The 16,758-nt window shown below is 40.7% G+C and overlaps 1 protein-coding gene across 1 annotated transcript; it reads right to left on the bottom strand.

The window, feature by feature from the left end:
- Nucleotides 1-305: 305 nt before the first annotated feature.
- On the bottom strand, nucleotides 306-6,812 carry LOC120107229 (pectin acetylesterase 8-like). The gene is made up of 13 exons (XM_039120415.1): nucleotides 6,708-6,812; nucleotides 4,731-4,852; nucleotides 4,449-4,531; nucleotides 4,081-4,210; nucleotides 3,042-3,121; nucleotides 2,800-2,886; nucleotides 2,603-2,727; nucleotides 2,353-2,413; nucleotides 2,112-2,165; nucleotides 1,957-2,034; nucleotides 1,499-1,604; nucleotides 1,010-1,155; nucleotides 306-704 (listed from the first exon to the last, which is right to left on the bottom strand). The coding sequence occupies exons 2-13, from the start codon at nucleotides 4,849-4,851 to the stop codon at nucleotides 582-584; spliced, it is 1,194 nt and encodes a 397-aa protein (XP_038976343.1). The 5' UTR covers nucleotide 4,852; nucleotides 6,708-6,812; the 3' UTR covers nucleotides 306-581.
- Nucleotides 6,813-16,758: the final 9,946 nt, after the last annotated feature.

Below are 16,758 nucleotides of genomic sequence, written 5' to 3' on the forward strand. Positions count from 1 at the left end.
TCTCTGCATAAAATAACAAAATTCAATTAAATCCATGACTCAAAATTTAAAGTGATTTTTTTCTAGTCTCCTAGATGCTCCAGAATATCAAAATTTAAGACCAGCACAAACTTAATTAAGGTACTTTAGCACTTTTCACCTGATCTGGAAAATAAAACATAAAATTATGATGCTTGGTAAGCTCAAAGTTCTGGAAGCAACATCTCTTCTCGAGAAGTTGACAAAATATCTAGCTTGAATTTTGAAGAAGTTAGGAGCCAGGAAAACAATTGCATAATCTGCTGATTCTTTTGCCAATACGATACTTTGCAATAAAGAACTTGATTGATATTTAGATATATTGTTCCATACATTCCCTTAATGAAAACACCAGTTGGGATCTGGCCCCTCCATTCTCCTTAAAAGAATAATGTCAAATGCATGAGTCATGAAGCAAGACACAAGCGAAAATTTGGTGCTGATGTGCCTTGCCTTATTCTAGGAAACATAATTGTTTGTTATTTCCTCTAATTTTGAGCTTTTAATTATTGCAAAAAATGTACTATGATGAATGAGAATAATAATGGAGAATACTGTAATTGCTATGCTTCCGAATTGTCCTCAAAGATGCGGTTGTGACATGTTGAGTCACAAGGGTAAGGACAGTCGATCTTTTGGAAGGCAATCCTATCATAAAACCAGTCTCCAACTGCCTTTGCAATTGGCTGCAAAAAAAAAAAAAAGGTTATCGAACATTAACATATATAGTAAACTAGGAAATTTGGAGGACAACTAATTTCTATAACTTTTAGCACTCGGAGAATAAATAACCTAACCAGAACTTTGTATACTCCACCTAGAGGGATATCAACTACCTCAAGAACCCAAAGTTCAAATCTAACATGATATATTTGGTCAATCAGAGAAAGAGGGTAATGCTAAAATTAAAAGAGACATGAGGGTGAGTGCCATGCAGGCACTAATTTGTACTGTTATCTAACAATCTATAGCATATGGTAATGGATCTTACAATCTTCTCAAGCACAGGAGAATTAGAACTTAGCCATGTCTCTTGCATTTCTGACTGGCAGTGGGCATAACAAGAATTTATGAACATGCCTGTAGAAGAAGAGCTCCCAAATCCAGCCAGTGCATTTAGAAATTGTGTCCTGAAACCTATTATAGCAAATGATTTTGTCAATAACATCATTCAACTGAGCAACTGATTGCATAAACTTCAGAACAGTTGTCTGACACTTTACAACTCTATCTCACTGCAATATGATATACTTAAACAAAGCTGGTTCACAACTGGTTGCAAATGACTGAATGCAATCAATGAATCAAATCAGAACAGACATCTTTTGTAGATTGGAACACATTCTATCCAAAAGTTTAATTGCTAAAAGCAGATATATGCCTTTCTCAGATGCTTAAACTTGAGCTATTCACTAGATTTTTTTTTTTTCACTGCAAAAAGGGACTAGATTTTTCACTAAGTTGAGTGTTAAGTACTAACCCTGCATGATTTGAAGTTGAGATGAAGAGCACTGCTGTATATCAAGCTTGCAGTCATGCCACGTACCATGAGGATCAGCAACACCTGGTACCAAAATATTTTTTATCTGCAATGGGGAGGCCTAGATTTCAGTGACATGTAGTTTGCATCATCAAGCAGTGGCTCATTCACCCTGAAGGGAAGATGAATAAAGAAAGAAAGATCAGAGATTTTTTTATTATCATTTTAGATCAAAATATCATCTAAAAGCTATCTACGTGAACATTATATGAACATACATAATTTGAGTGTAAGAAAAGGAATTTAATATGTCATTCAGGGAATATTTACATTGACTATATTCTGTCTGGCACATGCATATAGTTGCTTGTTCTTCAAAATCTTTTCCTGGTTTAGTAAATTGACTTACAAATCAAACTGCGCAATAAAACACACTTGGTGCAAGACTAATTTCATACCTGCCATGAATCATATGCAGCATTTAATATGAAAAGTGGTGTGCGTATCTTCTGCACCATGTTTTGAGGGAAAAAACACTGCATTTTCATTGAAAGTGTTGGTAAGATAGCACAATAGGGTTGGTGGAATATTTGTTGATGTTAGACATACAAACCATGCTTGGTGTCAGTCTCGAAGTGCATGAAGATGGCAAATTCTGGGCTGATCCCTAAAAGACATGCATAAACCAGTCAACTGGGGTAAATAATAGTTACAATGAACACCAGAGAAGATAGGTTGCATCAATTATGACAATTTCACTTCCTAAATGTTTATCTCTAAGGAGAAACTGTAGAAGCCTCGAAAATATATTAAGTAAACACTTATTGTATGTTATGAAACTATTAGGGGCATACATGTGTCGTCACCACATCATTGAAGAAGGCCTTAATGTGTTCTGTTCCAGTAATATCCTTCCTGTTATTTGCAAGATGTCATCAAATAGAATGGTAAGTAAAAACTTGACATCATATTGTAACCATGATTAGCAATCTTTATCCATATTTTTGAAGCTGGTCTTTTATTAATGTATTTTTGGAGCTGATTAGAGGTGTGAGTCAAACACTCCGATTAAAATATCAAGTACGCAAAGGACGAATAACTTACAAATTGATAAAATAACCAGCATCTGAAAGACATTTAACTCTGGTACCCAATGGTAAAAGGGCACGGAAGTTGTCACAGTGTAGAATGGATGTCAATCCACCGGCGGAACAGCCTGAGAGAAAAGCCTGTAATCACTATTAGTGTCATAAAGGAAATTCATAGTGAACACAACAAACTAGGCCTTGAGAGAAGCTTACATTTTCAGCCTTGCTCATTCCCCTTGCAAGTAGATCTTCCATAACAGCAAGCCATACCCTTGCTCCTCTATAATGAAGGTTGGTGGTCTAATCAGATGCATGCATGGAAACAAAGTTAATTTACATATGTTCCAAATTCTGTACATGATCTTAAGCCTATTTCATGAGCAAACCTCTCTATTCTCACATTTAACAATATAGATAATATTGCAGCAAGAGAGAGCACACTAGATTGAACTTACAGGATTTACTCTCTTTACATCTCCCGTAAATGATGAACCATCACAGTAGCGAACCTTGACCTTGTTCCAATTGTAGAAGTCTGGAAATCACATTCCAATCAACTGAAGTTGCCAGGAAATAATTTGAGACCAAAAACTACTCACCGAATGCATATTGGTTTTGTAGCATTAATACCAGAATAGGGGAGTGCTCTTTATGTTGATGTGCTTGGAGAAGACAATAATGTGTGCTAGAAATATAAGAATATTTTCTTTGCCTGTCTCAACATTGTTTTGCTTAAGAAAAAAACAATCTTATGGCCTTGAAATGTCAGTTTTTACCAATATCACATTTCTATATAGTTGAAGACAACTTGGTGTATATCCCAGTGTGTTACAACAAGAAGAATTCATTGCAATTCAATTCAGCAACTTTCAAGGTAAGGACCAATTGTAGATATTCCTCATTGTTGTACCTTTCACTAACACTAACTGACTGGCCTTTTATGAAGATCCATGGACAAAACAGCTAATGGATTTTTGCTTTGGCCTAATGCAGACAAAGATGTTCATTGTTGTCACCTACTGATTTGACTTAGGAGTGGAGAACAGGGATCATGGTGCAGATTTTTTAAGCAAATTGAAATGAAAGCATGGGCCATTAAGGTGTTCAATCATTATAATTTCCCACAGCATCCAAATTTACTGACATGAAGCTTGGCTTGTAGATCTACATAGCTTGAAACAAAAGAATTATCAATCTATCTTAGGTGCAGTGTACATGAAGAAAGAGACAGATTGGATAAAGTTTTTTTTTTACTTAATGGTATAGTTGAATCAATACTATTTTGGAACTAACATGAAGCAATATCATCTGATGCAGGTAAAGTTTCTAACTTTTGAATTTTTAGTTGAAATATAGGTTGCAAATATTTTATCACCACAAATACTAAAGTCTTGCAATATATCCCAATCTGAGACTGGTTTAGAAAAATCAAAAGAAATTAAAGCGATGCAATGGCCGATTTAACAAACAACAGAGAGTTGTTAAATGCCATACCTGGATTAAATGTTTGCCTGTTGTTTAAAATCCCAGAAAAGGCAATCTGTTTCACCATTTGTCTGGAAGAGCCTAAACGGGTGCTTTTGCGGGCTAAACAAGTTGTTACATTGTTGCACCATCCACCTCCCTGATATTCAAATGAAAATACTGAAGTGACAGCCATTCTTGTTATATTAGAAAAAAAATCTTGAGTACAATGAATTCAGAAACGGATGAAGATAAATCTCAATAGTGGGAACTGAACATTTGCATGAGATAGCAACAACCAATCGCTCTTTTGACGAAGAACGGATGCTATGAACAGGCATGAAAGGGGAATAGACATTGGCTAGTATATTTGATCAACAGTTCAAATATAGTCTGACCTCGATATGTACCAACCAATTGTTCACCCCTGATCCAAAACCTGGAGACAGATGATAAGCTGGGGGGCTTCCATCCAAACAAACTGCATGATGCATCACGTAGGTAAGAGATCAGTGGCTCCATGTTAAAATCCAACCACTAAAAGAGGAGACAAATTAGAAAAGGAAGATTATTTCAGAAAATACTCAAGGATGCTTGTTTGGTGCTTGACTATTTTGTTTAAATCAATGAAGCCAATCAAGATGGGAGGAGAATCCTGAGTAATGATGACTTATTCTCACCTGCTCCTTTGGCCACGGCACTTTCAACATACGTGATGTCCACAAAGTACCCTTCTGCTTTCAGAAATATCAGCAAACAAATCAGAGCATAAATCCATGTACGCAATTTAGCATCTACCATTCTGCAGAATCAAAGAAATATATATTTATAATAAGACAAAGTCTGTAGACTCTTTAAAATTGGTGCAGTATGAATTGATGTATTGACACTAGAAGTATAGTGGAGATTAGATGCTCTAGCTCCAATAACTCTTGTATACAGAAACAAGTTGGATGCCTCGAATAATTCTTCAACATTCGGTTGATTTAGTTTACCCATAGTTAGTACTCCAAGACTTTTATGAATAAAAAAAGTTATAAAAAAAGCTTTAAAGTACTAATCATGAGCTACACTATTATTTTGAAATTGGAAGCAGTAAATTCAGAATTTAGCAGTTTTAATTTAAGAATTTTTAATCATGGAATTGCATAAGTAGATCCAGAATAGTCAGAAGCAAGAATTGATCTAACTTTCTTTTCTTGAGAAAAGGGGAGGGAAAACACAATGGATCTAACTTTCAGTATACAGCTCTAGATTGTGGGAGAAATATATTCCAACCTTATTAAGAAATTCTTCTTCCTCTCTAAATGCTTAAAAAAATTTACCCAACGAAATTTTACCAGGTGATCGAATTTTGCATAGGCTCAAAGCCACAAAATTTTATTAACTTAAGTCATTCGATGTTCATGATCCAAAAGCCAAAACAATTCTTTTTTTTTTCCTCTTATTTTTTTTTCCCTTTGGATCCCATTGCCTAGCTTTCCTTGGCTAAAAATTTAAATATCAGGTCACCTTTCAGAAGATACTTAAAAAATGCAGCCGTCTTTAGATTGTTTGCTAGAAATGAGCCCTGAAGCGCAAATTGGAAAACAAAAGCCTTCTAATGTAAAACACCAAGCAGAAAAAGAATCTTCTACCTAGAAGGAAAAGAATCCTTGAAAAAAAAAAGAAGAAGGCTGACAGAGAAACTACTGAAGATTCAATGGAACTAAAACACTTAAATTGCTAAAATGAAAATCTAGCAGTGAATTGTATTGGCGAGATTAAATGCAATGATAAAAGTAAGACAAATTCGATATGTTTGCAGGACCTTGTCTGATTGATATATGTGTGTGCCTGTGAAGGATGAAGTATTAAAAATATTCATACCATCTTTCTTTCAGAAATCTAGTACATTCCTCATTCATTCGTTAAAGAATTATCAGATAAAGTTATTAAAAAAAGTTCGACCAACTTTCACCATATAATTCACCTACCCTGGGAAAATCCATGCCTTTTCATGTTTAAATAATCATGACCAAAGCCATGCTTCGTTTTCTCAAAACTTCGAAAACAGAGTTTCCCATCAAAATTCCCAGATCTCATTACAGGCTCACTGAAAAGAATACACCCAAAAAACCTCTAATAGGGGAAAACCAAGATCATTCACTGGCCAAAAAAAAAAAAAAAATCCAAACAAGAAATTATATAAAAAGAAGGCAAAAGAGGAAGCTTTAAAAAATAAAAGAAAAACTCTTCCAATCCAACAATTCAAGAAAAGATATAGCAAAAGGTCCATCTTTGAGCTCGTATTACTAAACTCTTTGATTTTTGACACTTCCAAATGACTCAAAACCAAATCGCGTTGACTTGCCCCACGATTTTTCCTAGAAAGAAATTAAAAAACGACCTCGTCTGATCCCATACATCCAAAAAAAAACAAAAACGAAGGGAAAAGATCCATTGTGAGTTCATAACATACAATTTTAATACTAAATTCATCGATTTCTAACACTTCAAAAAAAAAAAAAAAGAGTGAGACAAAAATGATCTCTACCAGTATCTTGCCCAAACAGATCTGTTTTTTAAGAAAAAAACACATTTTTTTCTATAAGAGCGCCTATCAAGAAGAAAGGAGAGAGCAAAGGATTGAAACTGAGGGAGTCTGGAGATCCTACCCGAAACTCGAAGGTTCCCCGCCAAGTCCGGCAATGAACTCTTTCCCGCCGGAAATCTGAAACAATTTCCCTTGGTATATGACGGCAAAGAGACAAAAGACCCCTGTTCACATATATAAAACAATACCTTGTCCGAAGGAAAAGGTTCTCCCGTATATAAAAAATATAAAAAAAAAAAAGACGGTGGCCATGTTCTCTTCTTCTTCTTCTTCTTCTTCTTTTTTTTTTTTTTTTTTTTTTTTTTTTTTTTTTTTTTTTTTTTTTTTTTTTTTTTTTTTTTTTTTTTTGGTAAAACGGCTATTCATTTCATATAACTCTAACGTGAGTACAACCTGCTAAATCGTGGGAAAGTAAAAGATACAAGTAAGGATGAACATCATCATCAGACGTCCAAGTAAAATCTCCGGAATGCCGGGCAGCATGAGAGGCGACCCAGTCTGCAGCCCTGTTCGCCTCTCTGAACACATGTCCTATCTGAACGTCGCCCATCAACCATACCATCCTACGTACCTCTCTAATGAGGGGATGGCCATCCCCAAACCGATCCGCCCCTCGGAGCCACTCGACAACCACAGATGAATCCCCCTCAAGGCAGACCCGCTCCACACCAAGAACCTGCCACACATAGGATATACCCTCCCAAGCCGCCCGCAGCTCTGCTCCGACCACAGAGAGTCCAAGCGTACGCCGCCCTCCTGCCGCTATCATCCTGCCATGGTGGTCCCTAACCACAAATCCAACCCCTCCAACCACACCATCCACTGACCGACTGCCATCGAAATTTACTTTAAGATAGCCAAGGGGTGGGGGTACCCAAGAAACAAGGGCAAACCGGGGCGCTGAAGTAGCATGGAGAGTACCCCAGATGTCCCTGGCTATCCCAGAAGAAAATCGCATAGTAGCCACAAGAATAGATGTCCCTCGCAGATAGCGTCGCTCTATCCACCACCCTCCTCGGGGGCGACCTCCTCCCCTCAAACAGGCCGGCATTCCTATCCAACCAGATGTGATAGGACAGGTATGCCACCAGAATCCCTACCTCCACAGATCGGGGACTCAGCGTGGAGGCTCTCAACATCTGAATCATATCCTGTGCAGAGACTATCGAGTCGGGTAGTAGGACCGGTGATCTCCTCCATATCTCTCTGGCTCTGGGGCACTGCAGGAGGACATGCTCGATCGTCTCCTCGCTATCTGCACACTCCTCACAGCACTGAGAGACCGCCATGCCATGCCGGGCTAACAAGCTCCTCGTAGGAAGGCAGCCCCAGGCCACCTTCCAGATGAATAAAGCCACTCGCGGATGAATCCGCAACCTCCATATCCAGCCACCCTCAATCTGACGATCTGGCTCCCTACCAATCAATGCTCGGAGATCTCTGACCCGTACCCGCGTCCGTCCCGTCGGAACCCATATTAGCCTGTCGCCCCCCCCCCCACCAGTGGGAATCGGAATAGACAGAACCGACTCCGCCAATCGCTCTCCAAAGACCTCCCGGACCATCTCCTCCCTCCATCGAGCCCCCTCTAGTGTCATCAGCTCACTAACCCTGCAGCCAGCTAATCTCGTCGCATCAACCATGGTCGGCATACGGCAGATCGGTATCTCGGTCACCCAACTGTCCTCCAGCACATCAATAGACCGTCCATCGCTTATGATCCATCTAATCTCTGGAAGCACCACCCCAGCTCTAGTGCAAATCTCCCTCCAAATCGGATAATGGTGACGGTCAGCTCGCACCCCAGGAACCAGAGCTCCATATTTGGCCCTCATCAGTGAAGACCACATACCCTCAGGCTCAAGCATAAATCTAACTGCATGTCTAGCAACTAGTGCCTCCCGCGTGGCCACCAGAGACTGCACCCCCAATCCTCCATAGCTAGCCGGCTGGCACACAACATCCCAAGCCACCAAGTGGACTCCCCCTCTGCCACTGCACCTCCCCCAAATAAAGTCCCTAAACAGCTGCTCAAGGGATCTCAGGACTGTAACTGGAATGATAGTATTGGAAAGTAGATAGATAGGGACCGAGGTAAGAACTGAGCGAACCAAAGTGATCCTACCCATCATCGAAAGTGTATGCATCTGCCACCCCTCGAGTCTCCGTCTGATACTGAGCTCCAGAGCTGCACAATCCCTCGGCCGCAACCGCTGACCAGAGAGTGGGACCCCTAGATATGTCATCATGCCCTCCTGCTCTCCCACCCCCAGGATCTCCACTATCGAACGCCTCACAGCAACTTTGGTCTTTGGGATGAAAATAATAGATGACTTGGACTGATTGACCCGCTGTCCTGATGCTGCACAGTAGTCCCGAATAATCCCACAGATGATCCGAGCCGACTGCACCGACGACCTGGCCAAGAGCAGACAGTCATCAGCAAACAACAAGTGGGAAATCGGAGGGGCCCTCACCACCGGTCTATAAACCTCCAGCTCCTGAGAAGCCACTGCTCGTCGTAGAGCTCTAGACAATGCATCTGAGCACATAATGAATAATAGGGGAGAAAGGGGGCACCCCTGACGCAACCCCCCTGTCGACACAAAGAAACGGGATGGTGTCCCGTTCATCAAGATAGCAAAGGAAGGGGCACGTACACAGCCCATCACCCATCTGATCCAAGTCTCAGGAAATCCAAACCCCTGCAAAGACTGCTGCAAGAAGTCCCATCTCACCCTATCGTAGGCCCTCTCCATATCTAGCTTGATCCCCATCAAGCTCCTCCTCACCGGGGCCCTGCCGAGATCAAACATAAACTCCTGGGCAATAAGTACATTATCAGATATACTCCGCCCCTCCAAGAAAGCTCCCTGCTCTGGGCTAATAAGCCTAGGAAGGACACACCGCAAACGGGCGGCGAGAATCTTCGCCGTCACCTTGTACAGGGTCGTACAAAGGCTAATCGGCCGAAAATGACTCGGCTCCGTGGCATCCTGCCGCCTCGGTATCAGGGTGATAAAAGTCCTCTGCCAATCTGCCGCCATCACTGCTGTACTGAAAAACTGCTGTATAGCCGCCATCACATCTCGACCCACTATCATCCAATATCTCTGAAAAAATAAGGGTGGGAAACCATCCGGCCCTGGGGCCTTGTCCCCCGCGAGGGACCTCACTGCCTCTCTGATCTCCTCCTCCGAAACTGGTCTGGTCAATACAGCTGTCTCCCCCTCTGACACCCCAACCTCAGGCGAATAGATATCCACTATGCTCCCACCTGTAGGCTGCTCTGTCCACCTAGCCCTGAAGAAATACTCCATAACCCTCTGAATCCTCTCCGGATCCTCTGACAACTGCCCCCTCTCATCCCTGATAACTCTGATTCTGTTCTGATGCCTTCTGATAATTGTCGCCTGGTGGAAAAATCTAGTATTTCTGTCCCCCTCCACAATCCACTGTACCCTCGATTTCTGTCTCCAAAATATCTCCTGCTGTCTAAGAAGGCCATCATGCAGTGTCAATAGTGATCTGAGCTCCCCCATCTCCCCATCTGCTAGACCTCCCCTCTGGTCCTCCTGAGCCTGTAACCTAGCAATTGCCTCCTCAGATTCCTCAATCCTCCTGAAAATATCTCCCACCTCCTCACGGTTCCACCTCCTCAATCGTCTCCTCGTCAGCTCCAGTCTACGAGACACCCGATACATAGCATCTCCTCTAACCGGAGCACTCCAAGCCTCCCTCACCATCTCCCATGATCTCGGATAACAAAGCCATATTTTCTCAAATCTAAATGGAGGCCGAACTGGAATAAAAGTGTCTGTACTCACCAGTAATGGACAGTGATCCGACGCAATCCTGGGCAAATGGCTCACACGGTGATCCGGGAAGCACTGAACCCACCCAGCAGTCGCACAGGCCCTGTCAAGTCGCTCCCATACTCTAGCCTGGCCCTGCTGATTATTACACCATGTAAATCTGGAGCCGAAAAACCCCAGATCTATCAAACCATTCGATGTCAAAAAATCTTGGAATTCCCTAACCTTCCTCTCATATGAGAAAGGTTTTCCCCCCATCTTCTCCTGAGGATCAACGATGCAGTTGAAATCACCAGCCACCATCATAGGGCACCCCTGACTAATCAGCTGAGACGCCTCCTCCCACAATGTCCGCCTCTCCCTGAAGTCAGTACTGGCATACACTGCAGCAAGCACCCAAGAAACACCACTACCCTCCGAAATCACTATAACCACCTCCTGTGTACATACATGAAATACATCCACCCTGCAAGAGCCCTGCGCCCAGGTGACTATAATACCACCCGACAACCCCTGGGACTCAACTGCATAAAATCCCCACGACCGAGGAACCGCTCTCCTAGCCTTCTGAAGACTCCTTCCGGAAAGCCGGGTCTCAAACAACACACATATATCCGGACAGTGCAGCTGCACAATCCTGCGGAAGGCCGGCGCAAAAGAGGGCTTCCCCGCGCCACGACAATTCCATAAGGTGACCTTCATTGGTCACCCAATGATACCTCACAACCCCCAACCCCGGGGCTGCAATCATGAAACACCACTTCTTCAATAGCCCCTCCACCCCCCGGGCCTACCGGCTTTACCCCCTTTGCTGCTTCCATCATCTGAACAAAAAGTCGCTGGTGATCCCTTCCATCACCGGCTTGTGCCAAATGGCACGCACCATCTCCTGTGACTATCTCCCTCACCACACATCCCTCTGTCATCCCCCCTCTTACCTCAAGGTTAGCACCACCACCAGAGTTGAGAAAGCTGGACTCACCCGCCGCCTTCCTCCCCATTCCCATCTCAGAGGATTCACAGCTATGCCCCCGTGCCATAGTATGGCACCCACTGAATGTTGGGAAGTCCCTCGGACCAGTTGCCTCTCCTGCACCCGCACCAGCATCCAAGCCATCACCCCTGGCTGCTCCGCCTTGGCACTTCACCATCGGACCGTTGCCGGCACCAAACAGTCCCGTCGCCTCCTCCTCAGGCGATCTTGCCGCCGTGGATAGGGCCGGAGCCAAACTTCTCCCAGCCGACCCCGCCCCACCGGACGCCTGCGGGTTATGGCTGCCGGCCCTGTGTACCTTTTCCCTCCGGGGAGGTCGTCCCCGCGTCGCCGCAAGAGGCGGAGGGGAACTCTTGGACCTCCGGCGGAATGGAGTCCCCGGCCGCCCTGGTCTCGCCGCGGAGAGAGCCGTCCCTCCCACGGACGGGCCTCCCACCTCTAGGCCCGCCGGTTTGGATGGGCTCCTCGCCCGTTTCGACGGACTCGGGCTCGGTCCGCCCGAACATAGCCCACCTCCAGCGCTGGGCTTCCCCACAGCCGGGCCCAACTCAGAATTGGCCCGTTTCAATTTTCTTTTCGGCACAAACAAAGCATTACCTTCCTCCGGGACCCTTAGGCCCTGTTTGGGGGAGCTGTTGGAAGTAGAGCTGTTAGAAGTAGAGCTGTTGGAAGTAGAGCTGTCTGAAGTAGAGCTGTTATAAAAAGCTGTTTGCTGTTTGGTAACTACATTCGTAAAGTGCTGTGGTACTTTGTTTTGTGTTTGGTAAACAAACTGAGAAAGTACTTTTGTATGACAAAATTACCATAAAGGACATTGCATAGTATTATACAACAGAACATAATAAAACATAATATAAATTAATACATAAATATACGATATAGTATAATATTATTGTAATATAAAATAATATTATGTTAATATAGCATAATAGTAATATAATTATTAGAGTAAATTAATATTTGGTAATTTAACATAATATTAAATTATTTAACATAACATATTAATGTATTATGATATAATGTAATATATATTATATTTATAGTATAATACAATAATAAAAGTATAAAATATTATAATTGTTAGTATAAATTAATTTCTCATAATATAACATAATATTAAATTATTTAAAATAACATATTAATGTATTATAATGTAATGTAATATAATACAATATTTATAGTATAATACAATAATAAAGGTATAAAAATTATAATTATTATTATAAATTAATTTTTCATAATATAACATAATATTAAATTATTTAAAATAACATATTAATGTATTATAATGTAATGTAATATAATATAATATTTATAGTATAATACAATAATAAAAGTTATAAAATATTATAATTATTAGTATAAATTAATTTTCCATAATATAACATAATATTAAATTATTTAACATAACATATTAATGTATTATGATATAATATAATATGATATTATATTTATAGTATAATACAAAAATAAAGGTATAAAATATTATAATTATTAGTATAAATTAATTTTTCATAATATAACATAATATTAAATTATTTAACATAGCATATTAATGTATTATGATATAATATAATATGATATTATATTTATAGTATCACACAAAAATAAAGGTATAAAATATTATAATTATTAGTATAAAATAATTTTCCATAATAATTTTCCATAATTTCTCATAAAATAATTTTCTGCGGTCCAGAGGCTCTTCTTCGTGGTCCACGCTCGAGGAGGACCTCAGCGTGGGCCGCGAGGTTGATGATAAAAAAAAAAACAATAGATTGATTTTGGAAGGTATGGAAAAGGATTAAAATTTTTTTCTTCTAAAATGTGGTTGAAGAGATGCATACAAAAATTGAAAAGAAAAATACATTTTCTTACGAAAGGGAGTCTGACGGCTAGGGTTCTTAGCTCCAGCAGATTTTTAGGTTTATAAAGGGACAAACTATGCAATTATGTTATTTTAATATGGACATTTTTGTCAAAAATACAGCTTTCCAAAAAAGCTGAAACAGCTTCCTCCCAAAAGCTCCAAATTGGAGCTTCCTCCCAAAAGCTGTTTTCAGCTTCCCGCAAAAGCTGAAACAGCTTTTTGAAAAATTTACCAAACACAGTTTTTCATCTAAAAATACTTTTGGAGGGCCAGAAAGCACTTTCTGGCCCTCCAAAAGCTCCCCCAAACAGAGCCTTATTCAGCGCTCAAGTAACGGCGGAGGTAAGTATAACGGAACAGGGAGGTTGGATTCTCTCATTCACTGCGTTAATGGTGGCGGAGATATTACTATCTCTATTGATTGACCGAACCGGCATTGCCTCCTGAGCCCCGTGACATGCAGGACCCGAGGCCGAGGTAGACCTGCACGGTGCTCTGTCACGTGAAACCAAGACAATAGAAGCTTGCCACGTGTCCTAAAAACTATTTTGCCAAGGCTTATTTAAATATCCTGCACCATGCCCACCAACCTACCATACCAACCACCTCCTCTTGCTTCGTAGATTCTACCCATATAATTTTAAAAATGGCATAATACTCTATATCATTTCATAATATTTTTTTTTTATTTTTTTATTAGCATAATCTGATTAGAATAATCTTAAAGATTATGTAACAATTTATATTAGCTTATAATTTTTTTTTATATAGAGCAATATACGAGTATATATAATTTTTGAGATATACAAAATGCAATACAGCAGAAATATAAAGTCATTTCTCTCTCTCTTCCTTTTTTTTCTTTTTTAGTAAATACTTTGACATGCTCGTCTTGGTGATTGGTCCGCACAAACGAGATGAGACAATTAGCATTGTTCATGGCCATGTTGGTGCATGCAGTGCATTAGATAATTTCTTGCGTGTGATTTGAAGCACCGGACTTGCTTAGCTTGCAAGTTTCTACAAAATGGCCTACACTACCTAATCTTATGATCATAAATCATAACAATGTCTCATGACTTGCATCTGAAACAAAGTCAAAGCGGGCATGATTCAACAAACATGGTAAAAGCTGTGGGTTCTGAACCAATCACAAGAATCTATGAGCTAAACCAGAATTACAGTTAAAGATGGCTTCAGTTTCCTTTTCAGTAGCCGACAGTGCACCGTTAAATTGGGTACGTAATGGGATCTTGGGCTGCATGCAATAACACCGTTACCATCAAAAATTAAGCTGCCCCATAAAATTATTATTTTCTCTTGAAACATGAACAGTAATTATTATTTGTCCAGCTCAACCCAAAGGTGGGCTAAGTTGGGAATAAATTAAAATGGCAAATAATAATGGATGGACAATGGTTTTCTTTTTTTTTTTTTAATTTTTAGATGGAGTCGTAGTTACCTGAATGAAAGTAAAAATTAATTGACAAAGGATGAAAATGTTATCTTATATTGATGAAGGATGAAAGTGTCAAAAATAACTATATTTCCATAATTCTATGACTATCGTTACAAAATAATAGCAAAGGAAATAATCATCTGCAAAAACATAATTGAAAGATAAAGACATCCTAGAATTATGTTAATCTTGTTCCTTCTCAATCAATTTGGCCGGCTTTTCTTGTCCAAACCTTGCGATGACCATACGTATGTGTTCAAACAAGTCCATCCAAATTATCCATTGATGAGCTATGTATTAAATCATCGAGAACTAATCAAGGAGCGCATGGCAATCATATATTTTAACTAACATGTTAATTAACCAGCCATAGTCCATAATTACGATGTGAGGTTTTCCCTTAGATTGCATTCTTTAACTTTTTATCACTTATTAAGAAAAAAAAAATCTTTTATAATTCTATCAAGTTCCATATTGCTTTTCACCATGCAAAGAGCAATGATGTTCCTTAAAATATACATGTGCAACCTTCAAGGTATGTTTTTAACATAAAATGAAATCGAAGCCAGACAGATGTGTTAGGAATCAAACAGCAAATGCGGAATATAAAGGATAGTAGGAGAGATGAATAACACGGCAAAAACAATAGCAAAACGCACAAGACAAGCAAGTTTATGTGGTTCGGAGTCTCTTGCTCCTACGTCCACAGCCGCACAGATCAATAATTCACTATATGATCAAAGGAAGTTACAGAGATTCAAGAGAAGAGAAACAAACTCTCTTTCTCACAGCAAACAATCTCTCTCAAGACGAGCAACACGACGTCTTGCTGATGCACACAAAGGATCTTCCTTTTGGAACCTCTCGTTGATGAGTTCTAGGGTTTCTCTGGGTTGCAACCTCTATTCTCGTGTCCCTTAAGAAGTCTATATATACCTCCCAATCTCTTACTTTGATTAGGGCTACCAAAAACCTTGGCTTGGACCCGGTTCATAACTCAGCCTCGCGTGAAACCCGTGCTCGAGTCGACTCCCGCAATTCTGCGAGTCGACTCGGCAAACAGTCCACAGAAAAATGCCTCTCTGTCTGCCTGTGGGAGTCGACTCCTAGAGTTCTCGAGTCGACTCCAACACTGGGGAGTCGACTCCCGTTCTGCTGGAGTCGACTCCAAAAGCTGTGCCAAGACTTCCTGCGTGCCAGAGTCGACTCCAAGTCTGCTGGAGTCGACTCCGGACCTTGCTGAATGTTTCTTTCTTTGCTGATTCAACTCCGAATCTTCTCGAAACTCTTTCCAGCTTGTCTTCCCTTGATCCTCCACCACCATAGTGCACATAGGGGTCTAGGAAAAGGGAATGGATCAGGCTCCACAACCCAACAACTCTCCCACTTGGAGACTGATACATCCAGTTGTGCATCTATCTTGAAAATAAAACAAACTTCCATATCTTGATATGTATTCTCTGTGCGGCACCTCCATTCAACTATCTTTGGAGGCCAATTGAGGCCATGCATAGCCTCAATTTCTCTGTAGTGACTGTCTTAGTCAACATATCAGCTGAATTCTTTTCTCCTTGAATCTTCTCAAGTAACAAAGTGCCATCTTCTAGCAACTTTCTGATGAAGTGATATCTCAGCTGTATGTGCTTCGTTCTTGCATGAAACATTGGGTTCTTAGCTAAGTGAATAGCACTTTGACTATCGCAGAATAGTACACTACAGTTCTGTTCTCTGCCCAGCTCTTTCAGAAGGTTTTGTAGCCAAATCATCTCCTTGCTGGCTTCTGTAATGGCAACATATTCTGCCTCAGTTGTCGAAAGAGCAACGATCTTTTGCAGTTGTGAGAACCAGCTCACTGCTGTCCCGCCTACGGTATAAACATACCCTGTGGTGCTTCTTCTAGTGTCAGTATTACCTCCTAGGTCTGCATCCACAAAACCTTGTAGTGTTTGACTGCCTTTTCTATAACACAAGCCT

This window comes from Phoenix dactylifera, unplaced genomic scaffold, assembly GCF_009389715.1.
Source record: "Phoenix dactylifera cultivar Barhee BC4 unplaced genomic scaffold, palm_55x_up_171113_PBpolish2nd_filt_p 000801F, whole genome shotgun sequence".
In the NCBI taxonomy this organism is placed as follows: domain Eukaryota; kingdom Viridiplantae; phylum Streptophyta; class Magnoliopsida; order Arecales; family Arecaceae; genus Phoenix; species Phoenix dactylifera.

What these genes read in the sequence shown, in the direction of transcription:
- LOC120107229 (XM_039120415.1), bottom strand. Translation starts at nt 4,851, where the DNA reads ATGGTAGATGCTAAATTGCGTACATGGATTTATGCTCTGATTTGTTTG. An exon ending in ATTGGTTGGTACATATCGAG is followed by an intron (nt 4,211 to 4,448) that starts GTCAGACTATAT and finishes TTTGAATATCAG; the next exon opens with GGAGGTGGATGGTGCAACAA. An exon ending in TCAACTTCAAATCATGCAGG is followed by an intron (nt 1,156 to 1,498) that starts GTTAGTACTTAA and finishes TTGCTATAATAG; the next exon opens with GTTTCAGGACACAATTTCTA.